Below are 11,723 nucleotides of genomic sequence, written 5' to 3'. Positions count from 1 at the left end.
CCCCATGATCACGTGATCAAAATTCAAATATTTGGCAACTGACATATTTATGATGGTTGCAATGTCCTGGGGTCATGTGATCAGCTTTTGAGATCTTAAAGTTAATGGGGAAGCCAGATTCAGTTAATAACTGTGTTACTGTTGAACGTCTGTAGTGATTCACTTGACAACTGTGGCAAGGAAGGTCATACAATGGGGCAAAACTCACTTAACAAATGTCTCACTTAGCAACATAAATGTTGGGCTCAATTGTGGTCGTAAGTCGAGGACGATATGCAATAGTGTCTGATAAGCCTGTCAATGAGAAGTCAGAAAATATTTTGGCCCATCAAATTCAAAGGTCTTATTTTCAAAGGAGAAATTGGGGATTCAAGACAGAAATACAGGGGCGTGTCAGAAAAGTCAGGATGGCAGTCATAGGTACATTATTAAATCCCCATCCATTTTCATGTTGCCCATAATTTTGAATTATACCTACAAAAACAAAACAGTTCAATACACTTCTTCACAAATACACCAAGGGCTATTTAATGTAGCAGTTGCACACACAATGGTGAACAAATTTGGGAATTAATTAAATTTCTTCTTTATTAAACTTCAGAAAGACTGGAGCAAATGTTGATTGATGAGTTGGCTGGTTTTCTACCTTGGCCACTCTATATTATTTAGTGACTTTTTGTTGTTATTTTGTTTTTAATCCTGGTTAGCTGCCCAGATTCATGGAACTGAGACTGTATACATTGAATAAACAAATGAAAATACCGGTAAGTAAAATTGTTGAAATGTAACAATATTTTTTATCTCATATGATTCTTCTAAATCTCTCCCTACCATGTGTATTAAAACATCATTTTGTCATGAGTCTGATTCTTGATACTTATTTTACCAATATTTAGGAGAAGCAATTTGGTCCCTGTTGGTAGCTATTAGAATTGGTAAGCCATCTTCAACTTTAGTTAATGTTGTAGTATAGAACATTATGGTGCAATATAATCATTGGGTATTTGGCAATTTTACTAAATTGGGTGAAAATCCTATTGTTCTATAATTATTTCACCCCAAATCCCCACTTTGATGCTTTTAGATTTCTTGGACTGTAAAAACTGTAATTGCTAAAAAAGTTGCCACTTTAACCATTCAACATGTTCAAGCCATTTAAATTCTGCCTGCAGAAAGTTAATTTAATTTAATTTAATCTTTCTCATCTCAGAAAACAAATGCTTCAGTGTAAAGCTGAATCAGACTCCATTATGGCAATATCATTGTAACCTAAACCTAACATAAAACTTACTCTTGTAAATCAGTGTAGATGAAATTAGTGCTGCCATTGAGGTTGCTAAACAATTTCAGATTGGCTTTATGTTAAATTTACAGTAAAGGTAAAAGGAGGAATAGGTACGTAAATGGGGTATTTGCACAGGAAATTCACCTTTGTTTGAGTAATGAAAGTATGGGGAAATTATTTGTTTCTGTATTTATTTATTAAACAAATTTATATATCCCCCCAAATAGGTGACTCTGGGCAGCTTATAAAATTTAAAATACAAGGCTGATAAGTCTTTCTAACTTGTTTTTATTTTGACTCACCTCTTCCCCTATAGGCTGAGGAGTGATTCAATTCCTTTTCCTTTTAGAAATTAAAATCAATGATATTGCGGAAATCTGTGTCTATGATAGAGAATATTAACTGGTCTTCTAAATATACATATACGGGTTGTTAGAAGTCTATGTAACTAGCACAAATCATCTTTATTTCCAGTCTATAGTTTTGAATTCTTACTTCTTACATTGCAGTTTCAGGATTTGCCTTTTTTTGCTTATGTAAAACACAAATAGTTATACATATACAAGCACAAATAATAATTAGAGTAATGCATACTATGATAACAATTACAGTCACAATATTTATCACATCAGGGGGTCCATCATTGGGAGTTGTCACACTAGAAGTGGTTTTTGTGGTATAAGTATCCGTGAGAGGAGTAGAGTTAGAAGGTGTGGTATAAGGATCCGTGAGAGGAGTAGAGTTAGAAGGTGTGGTATAAGGATCCGTGAGAGGAGTAGAGTTAGAAGGATTGGTTGGTTTGGGAGGAGTAGGGAGCAGAGTAGTAGGGAGCGGTGGAGAAAGAACTACAACTGCTCTTGCTATATTAGATACTTCCCCAAAATGGATGCCATCATTGGCACGAATGGCAAAGTAAACTGCGGTGCCATTTTCTTTTGTGAAGTTTTCTATCTTATACTGAAATGACTGTTTGGCCCCAGCATCATCAGGTTTCAGATTGGATGTGTTGACAGAAGCAGCACTTTCAAAAGTATCTCTTAATTCCAGAGGATTTTCACTCATTTTTATTTCATATTTTTCAGCTACAAAAAACAAAAAAATGAAAATATTCAAAGAGACATTCAGACAAAGGACTCTGTCCTTACAAATTCTCCACAACACTTGGGAACAGACATCTTTGTCAGGGAAATCTTTGCAACGACTCACAGAGGGTTCTGGGGCATATTCTATCTAAGGCAAAGGCATCTCATTTAAACCAAAAGCACTGTGTGTGTGATAAATTAGATTGCATCACCTAATTTTATCTGGTAAGGAAAATTCCATAAAGAATTAAGTTTGGGAGCTAGTAACAAGTAGTATTTTGTTCCTCCTTTAGCAATATTTCTTCTGCCCAACATAGGAAAGAAAACGTTACCTTTTCCTTTATCATAATCGTTTCCAGGAGCAGTCCATGAAAAATGGAATTCATCCTCATCATTGAGTTTGGCATCAAGGTCAGTGATTCGAGATGGAGGAAAGGCATCTGAAGTTCCAGGAACCACTCCTGACATTACAAAAGAACCTCCTGAAGCAATTCTGCTGAATTTTCCAAGGTTTGCTTCGGTATCATTGTCACTAGCTTCTGGTCTTGATGCATTCATTTTTATTTCACCTATTGTAAAAAGTTTTTAAGAAAGTCATTCAGCGGAAACTCCAAACTGATGCTTATTTCAGTTGTCTACAAAGAAGAATGACAAATCATTTTCATATTATTGTATGTATGTATGTATGTATGTATGTATGTATGTATGTATATGTGTGTGTTTATACACATACAAACAATCATGCCTATTTACTCATCAGGGACTGTGAGATACATAATTATTAGATAGATAGATGATAGATAGATAGATAGATAGATAGATAGATAGATAGATAGATAGATAGATAGATGAGACAGATAGGCAGACAGACACAGAGACGCACAGAGTCAGAGTCAGAGACAGACAGAGATAGACAGAGACAGAGAGAGAGAGACAGAGACAGACAGTGAGAGACAAAGAGAGCTCAGGGTTAAGACTCTGGGCTTGCCAGCTGGAAAGCCAGCAGCCCAGGTTAAAGACCTGAGCACCACGCAATGGGGCGAGCTCCCGTCCTCGCTCCAGCTCCTGCCAACCTAGCAGTTCGAAAGCATGCAATGCGAGTACATAAATAGGTACCACTTTGGTAGGAAGATAACAGAACTCTGTGATGACATGCTGGTCACATGACCATAGAATGGTCTTTAGACAGTATTGGCTCAATGGTCTTGAAACAGAGATGGCCACTGCCCCTTATAATTGACCAGGACTAGGGGAGTAAAATCCACAGGGAATCCATTACCTTTATAGTTATAATTATTTATTGCATTGATTTCCATAATGAAGATCACTTTGGGTTTTTACCCAAAAGATATTAGAAATGTATCAGACTTTTTGGAATACTGAAAATAAAATACTGAAAAACAGGCTGCTTTGATTTTTCCAAGTGTAGAAAAGGCCTTTGATAGCTGACTTTACTATCTGAAAGATAATGGTGAAAATTTTATTCCATGGGTAAAATGGATTTATACTTTGCAACAGGCACAAATATTTTTAAGTGAAAAGCCTTGTGAGATACAGAAAAAAAGAGAAGTCAAGGATGTCTCTGCAATCATTGCTATTCATCTTAGCTTTGGAAGTATTGATTGGAGTATTAAAACAAGATGAATAACTGCTGGAATAAGAATTAAAAGGAAAATATATAAATTATGAGTGTTGTCTGATGATTTGTTGATAGTTTGACAATTCTTTGAAAGGAATAGAAATATTAAAGGAAAATTAAAGGATTTTGCTGCATTAGCTCAATTTAAAATTGATAATTAGATAATGAAAATATTAACAAAAACAGGAAGATGGAAGAGGAAAAAGAATGGGAACAATGATTTTAACATCAACAAAAAGGAAATACTTGGGAGTTATGACTAATATGAATTGTATGTTATTTCAGAATAATTTCAATATCTTAAGACAAAATTAAATTAAGATGATATGAAAGATGAGAGAAATTACAACTGTCATTGTTGGGAAGAATTTTTAGGATAAAAATGAATTTACTGTCTAAAATGATGTTTTTGTTTCAAAGAATACCTATTGGGGACAACTGTAATGGCAGAAAAATACATCTCGGTTTGCATGATGAAAGAAAAAGTTATTATTAAATTTCTATGCTAGCCATCTTGCCAAGGCTTAAATATAAAATCCTCCATGCTGCAAAGAAAGGAAGAAGATTGGGAATGCCTGAAATTGTACTTGAAGCTTACTGTTTGGTTTGGTTGAAGAAGTAGAAAATAAGGTATTAAAACTCGAATGACATTCCTTGAACTTTGGATGGCATGGCTTTCTCTGGTGTGATAAAATTAAGATTAATGTAGCTTTTAAAATCACTATGTTAGAAAATAGAAGCCTGCTCTTTGTTGTTGGCCAATACTGGGAGTTACAAAATGATATAAAATATTATAATATTGAAAACATGAAAGGACATCTTGGGAGAATGGGGCCAGAATTTGTAACTACAATATCAACAGAGTCAGATGTCTGCTTCTGTGGATAGAATATGTCCAAAAGATGTTAATGAAGGAATGACAGACGCAAAACAAATTTTATCTGACAGGACAGGAAAGAACTGAAACGAAACTGGCTGAAGTTTTAAAAATTAAAAGGGAAATACAAATGATAGACCAAGAGAATGACCTGGAAAATATTTTCTTATGAAAGAGTCTTGTTAACATCTTGGGGGAAAAAATCTGTGCAAGGGAATTAAAAAGAATTGAAGACAAATAAAATCTTAGGACAATATTTGGAACTAAATGTTAAGACTGTTAGAAGTAAAAGGAAAGAATATAAAATAGGGTTATTTCATCACAGTTAACACTTTTTTTTGCAAAACTATGGCAACCCTTTATGGAGTTTTTGCTAATCCCAGGATTGAAAAATTTTATGGATTTGCTTACAGGTAAGGAAAGGGATATGAAATGAAGGAATAGCTCTTCGTAACTTTTTTTAGTGAAGAGTTGTTGTTGTTCTTGTTAGCTGCAAAGTCATGTCTGACCCATTGCGACCCTATGGACAACGTTCCTCCAGGCCTTCCTGTCCTCTACCATCTTCTGGAGTCCATTTAAGCTCACACCTACTGCTTCAGTGACTCCATCCAGCCACCTCATTCTCTGTCGTCCCCTTCTTCTATTGCCCTCAATCTTTCCCAGCATTAGGCTCTTCTCCAGTGAGTCCTTCCTTCTCATTAGGTGGCCAAAGTATTTGAGTTTCAGCTTCAGGATTTGGCCTTCTAAAGAGCAGTCAGGGTTGATCTCATCTAGGACTGACTGGTTTGATCGCCTTGCAGTCCAAGGGACTCGCAGGAGTCTTCTCCAGCATCATAGTTCAAAGGCCTCAATTCTTTGGCGCTCAGCCTTTTTTATGGTCCAACTTTCACAGCCATACATTGCAACTGGGAAGACCATAGCCTTGACTATACGCACTTTTGTTGACAGGGTGATATCTCTGCTTTTTAGCGTGCTGTCTAGATTTGCCATGGCTTTCCTCCCGAGGAGCAAGCATCTTTTAATTTCTTGGCTACAGTCACCATCTGCAGTGATCTTGGAGCTCAGGAAAATAAAATCTGTCACTACCTCCATTTCTTCCCCATCTATTTGCCAGGAATTGAGAGGGCTAGATGCCGTGATCTTGGTTTTCTTAATGTTAAGTTTCAACCCAACTTTTGCACTCTCCTTCTTCACCCGCAAGAGTTACTAAATTTATTTATACTTATTGTGATGAAGCTTGAAATTCTTTATATATTTCTTCATTGTATTCTTTCTTTTCTTTTTCTTTTTCTTCTTTTCTGTACTTTTTCTTTCTTTCTATTCTATTCTTTTTCTCTAAGTTTAGTCTGTATTAAGTATCAAAATATTTAATAAAATTATTTTTTAAAAAATCATGTAAGCCATGATATTGCCTGTAATACTCTACAGAAGTGAAAGTTGGACTTTGAAGAAGCAAGTTGGGAAGAGTATTTGAACTGTGATGTTGAAGAATACTGTGGACAAACAAATGGATCATCAAACAAATCAATTAGGAGTTCTCAAATGACCCCAGACTCAAATTATCCTACTTCAGACTCATTATGCAATCACCTCACTCTCTGGAAGAGGCTGTAATACTGGGAAAGATAGAAGTAAAGAGAAGAAGATGACCAGGACCAAGGTCAATGGACTCAGTTATTGTGGTGATGGAAAACGTGAAAGATCAAGTTAGGTCTTCGTGATAGATCATGATGGAGAAAAACTATGTGGCTACCAGGAGCCCAAAACAACTTGATGGCATGTAATTAATCAATTATTGTTCTTTCATCAATTTTACCATTTTCGACATAGCCTGGCATATATAAAGCGTGATTCCTTTGGCGAGTTTGTCGGCTGGTGCTATCTCTCCCTTGGACATGCACCTTTATGCTGTATCTACCATTGTCTTTGAATGATGTGAAGTATCTTGAGTATATTCCATCATTCTTGATAATATCTGCACCTTGAAACAAAAATATTAAAAATTAACAACCTGCATAATGGAGAAAAGACATCCAAAATAAGTTATATTCCTGTTTTTATAGAAGTAAATGTTTAATTCTATGTTATTTATATTCAGAACCAAAGAATAGCTGTTATAGGTTTGAAGTTCATCAAAATGGCTCCACAAAGGCTTTTCCAATTCTGTAATTCTTGGGTCTTAGATTCTAAACACCAATGTTATTGGCATAGATTTCCTGAGACATTAGGGACCATAATTTATGACTTCCTAAATTTGAGGGATGATGGGCTAATTTTAAGTACTGTTGTGAGCCACTCAGAGCCAATGATAAAATAACTAAAGATTTATCAGAATATAATTTCTCTGACAGAGATATCATACAGATGGTATATGCCATGCATGATTTTTTTTCCATATAAATGTCTGTAAACACTAAAAATGAGAGATATACAGTGGTGGGATTCAGCCAGTTCACACCAGTTCAGCAGAACCAGTAGCTAATTTTTTATTGCCCAGGCCCAGAATGGACTTCTGGAAATGGCATCCACACAGAGAACCGGTTGTTCACATATCTGAATCCCATCACTGGAGACATATTCCAAACTTCAAACTAACAGGCCTGTATAATCATATTTTTGTTAAGTGTAGATACCTAAGATAGTATACATTTTTCAGAAGACTAGCTCTGAAAACTAATGTTATGAAAATTAAATTGTAAGGTAAGAAACAAACGTTACCTTGAGTTTCACTAGAGTAAATTTTTGTACCTTGATTTGCCTAAATCTCTGTGCTTTTCCATACCTAATCCAACACAGTTCATTTTTTTCCCCAGGCAAGCAGCTGCAATGGTGCAAGGAACTCAACAGACACAGTGGCCAAATATCACTATCGCTATTTATGATCTTAGAATAACAGTAGTAAGACAAATATCTGAGTCCATGTGGGTAAGTTCACATCTTTAGAATACTATGTAAAAGATCAATGAAAAATATGGACTTGGAATACCACAAGTACTAAAATATCCCTCATCCTCTGTTCAGACTTTTCTGGGCCAAGTGTTGAGTGAGAAATATTTCTAATAATTACATGCTAATCTTTATATTAAACAAAATAATGATAGAATCTCACAGTGTTATAAATAAAATTGTTTCACTTTCTTTCTCAGTTTCTCCCAGACGTCTGCCTACAGTCCCCACCCCCCCAAAAAATAAAGCCTCTTTTTTTCTAGAAGGTTAAGAGTAGAGGGATTCGACTTTTTGACAAAGTTATGTATGTCACCTTAGGGTTAATTATGGCTGAACCTAGATGTTGTCTTTTATTTCAATAATTTGCTAAGATGTCAGACTTGAAGCCTTCCTGTTACAATATAACTTAGAAGTCTACTCTGTCTAGATGTACTGGATTGACTTAGCTTGTAAACATAATATTGGGTTTTGTTTAAATATTGAGCATTTTTTGCACTCTCTCCTTTCATGTTCAACAAGAGATTGCTTAGGTCTTTTTTTTCTTCTAGCCATTAAAGTTGTATCATTAGTAGAGCTGAGGTGGTTATTTCTCCCATTAATTTTATTTCGAATCTTTGTTTCTACCAGTTCAGCATTTCTCATGATGAAGTCTACATTTAAGTTAAATAAATAAAGGGACAATGTACAGTCTCAGTACAATTGAACCAAATTAATCTAGAAATGTTGCTGACAGTCTAAGCGCCTGGCTATTTATATCTTGGGGTGAAGATTTTGTTACATCACGCTAAGAAGGGTGTGATAAAACAATACAACAGAAGGAGAGCAGAGCAGAAGCACACTAGCCACAAACGAGCCTTCCATACCTAATCCAACACAGTTATTTTTTTCCCCAGGCAAGCAGCTGCAATGGTGCAAGGAACTCAACAGACACAGTGGCCAAATATCACTATCGCTATTTATGATCTTAGAATAACAGTAGTAAGACAAATATCTGAGTCCATGTGGGTAAGTTCATATCTTTAGAATACTATGTAGAGATCAATGAAAAATATATAATGCAAGCATTCTTCCAAGTACACTTACCAGAACCGTTATCCAAAAGCTCTAGATCCTCACTTCCAGTCTTTGATTCAACTGTGGCTGTAACTTTTGCACCAAGTACTGGCAAAAGTCCTTGACTGACTTCTGCATAAATAATTATTGGATTGGGAAAAGCATTTGCATCACTGCTTACGTAGGACTTTACAGTTACTGGAGGTTCCGATAGAGATGCTGCTCGAGAAGTTACCGTGATTGATAACACTTGAGCCATTGAGTATGTGTTATAAAGTACATAAGTCCAATCTCCTGCCTGCAGATCAAAATTTGGAAGTAAAATTTTATTAAATATTCACTCTGCATTTTTGATTTTCTGCATCCTGTATTTCAGAATTCCCCAACTTTTCAGGGTTGGCGGCCCATAGCGGGGGGAGGGGGGGAAAGAATGGTTTTGTGGGGAGTGAACGCATGAGCACATGCGGGCATGCACGAACACCCGTTGCTTGTGTGAGTGGGGCACTCGTATGAGGGGGCCACGAGTGCCTATGACACAAATGGGGCAGTGAAAGCCCACAACACTCACAGGGATGCTCCCTTGAGTGGGGCCATGAATGCCCATGATGCTCACAATGCTCACACAAGTAAGGCTATGCACATGCACACATGCGCAGCTGCCAGCCACTCACGTGGCCTGGTGGCCAATAGGCTGTGGCCTCGTAGTGGGCCGTGGCTCACAGATTGGGGACCCCTGCAGTATTTCATTAGGATAAATAGGCATTTGTATATGCCGGAATTTTAAAGAGTTTGACAACAGAAGCCCATTCATGATCACTTGTGAAGTCTCCAATTTTAGTTCTGCAGCTTGCAAATATCACTCATACAGTTGTACACATATTGGCTTTCATATGAACTAAGGTCCCATAATTTCATGATTGTGGCTCACACTGTATGTGTAAAAGATTTAATGATGGTGTAACTGCTTGCAATTAACAATATCATTAATATCAATTGACTGTATATTTGAAGAACGTCCATAGAAGACCAGCCTTTTGCCAGAACACTATGCTTAATGAAATGCCAACTTGGGGCTACACAAGAGTGCCCATATGAGGACTCCCTTCAAGAAAGTCTTCACCAATCCAATGTCTTCCATGTACTACAACTGTAGTGTCTAAAATTCCAATAAATATGGTAAAATACATTTTCAGTTTTCAACTACAGAGGAAATAAGTTGTTAGTAGAGTATAACTTCTCCCAACTGTCAAAATGGAATGAATGGGCAAATAAATGTCACCAGCTAACTGTTGCAGCAAAGAGAAATTTGAAACACCAGGCCACTCCTTTTAGAGACTTGGTTATTTCTTTGTCTAATCTACCATCCTATGGAGCTTCAGCAGATAAAGTAATTGTACTAATTTAGTTTAAAGTATTACAAACTTTATTAGTATATCGCTTGCACTCTGAAGTAGACCTGTTTGTACTAAAAGGAATGTTAAAATTATAACTTTAAGGATAATACAGTTTCCTTGATTGAAAGAAAGCTGAGATATTTTACCTCGGCAGTCCCATTAATCTGAAGTCGAGCAGTTTTGTGATTGGTATTATCAACTTCAAAATCATTAGTATGATATGTTTTTCCTTTTGGATCCGTCAAAAGAATTCCAGGTTTAGAATTGGCTACACTCCATGTAAGTACAAAAAAAGTGTCATTTCCTACAGTGTGATCGATGGTTACAATACCATTAAGAAAATTGCCGGCATCAACTGTCTGACTTTTACTTTCAAGCTATAAGTGGGGAAAAAAATTATGATATAGCAAGAAAATATTACAATTGTAATAAAATGTATTTAATTACTTTGGGAATATATAATCTAAGGTAAATTTAATAGTTAAGAACATTGAATACAAAGCTATATAAGGTTAAAGAATAAACATTGATATTGTTGTGTATTTCTAGTGCAACAACCACTTGACATAACAGCATCTCTTCCAGATATTACAACAAACCATATCTCTATCTATCTATCATCTATCTTGGTAATTTTCATAGGTAATTACATATTTTTATTACTATAATAAATAATAAATAATAAAAGCGTACTACAGGTAGTCCTTGACTTACAGTACTTGATTTAGTGACCGTTTGAAGTTAAATAACATTGAAAAAAGTGATTCATTACCATTTTTCACACTTATGACTGTTGCAATATCTCATGGTCACATAATCAAAATCAGATGCTTGGCAACTGGTTCATATTTATGACACTTGCAGTGTCCCGGGTTTATGTGATAAGCTTTTGTGACTTTCTGACAAGCAAAGTTAATGGGGAAGCTAAATTCATTTAATTACTGTGTTACTAACTTCAGCGATTCACAACAACTATGACAAGAAAGATTGTAAAATGGGGCAACATTCACTTAACAACTGTCTTGCTTAGCAATATAATTTTTGGGCTCACTGGTGGTTATAACTGGAGAACGACCTATAGAAACAATTGGCGTACACAGGCACACAAACATCTGCATTCACATGCATATAGTTATCAGAATGCTGCAGCTAAGCATACATAAACCTATATGTTTAATCAGATGGTCAAGAATAATAAAAAAGTTTAATGCAAAATTAACGATCATGCAAGCAGTGATAATCAAGCAATAACAGTTGCAACAGTGGCAGTAAGGTAGACAATAAATTATGATAAAGTTAAAAAAACCTTTCTAAATAATTGTTGTAAGACACTGGGAAATATAAGAAATGTACTAACATTTCCAAGAAAATACTAACCAATATCATTGGTTTTGTTAGCCTAAAAAGTAACACAGTAACCCCAAAGCATCTTACATAAATCCAAAAA

The 11,723-nt window shown here is 35.7% G+C and overlaps 1 protein-coding gene across 1 annotated transcript in view; it reads right to left on the bottom strand.

The window, feature by feature from the left end:
- Positions 1–468: 468 nt before the first annotated feature.
- The window catches only part of CLCA4 (chloride channel accessory 4), a gene marked incomplete at both ends in the record, with an annotated part of 33,224 nt that continues 21,969 nt past the window's right edge, over positions 469–11,723 (bottom strand). The window contains 6 exons of the mRNA XM_081325507.1: positions 469–474; positions 1,895–2,367; positions 2,700–2,936; positions 6,700–6,864; positions 8,913–9,180; positions 10,423–10,653. Coding sequence (XP_081181633.1) covers positions 469–474; positions 1,895–2,367; positions 2,700–2,936; positions 6,700–6,864; positions 8,913–9,180; positions 10,423–10,653 — 1,380 coding nt within the window. The remainder of the gene's footprint in view (positions 475–1,894; positions 2,368–2,699; positions 2,937–6,699; positions 6,865–8,912; positions 9,181–10,422; positions 10,654–11,723) is intronic.

This window comes from Vipera berus (genome assembly GCF_964194415.1).
Source record: "Vipera berus genome assembly, chromosome: 3".
In the NCBI taxonomy this organism is placed as follows: domain Eukaryota; kingdom Metazoa; phylum Chordata; class Lepidosauria; order Squamata; family Viperidae; genus Vipera; species Vipera berus.
The sequence above is the reverse complement of the archived record's forward strand: the minus strand, read 5'-3'. Positions and strand labels throughout refer to the sequence as shown.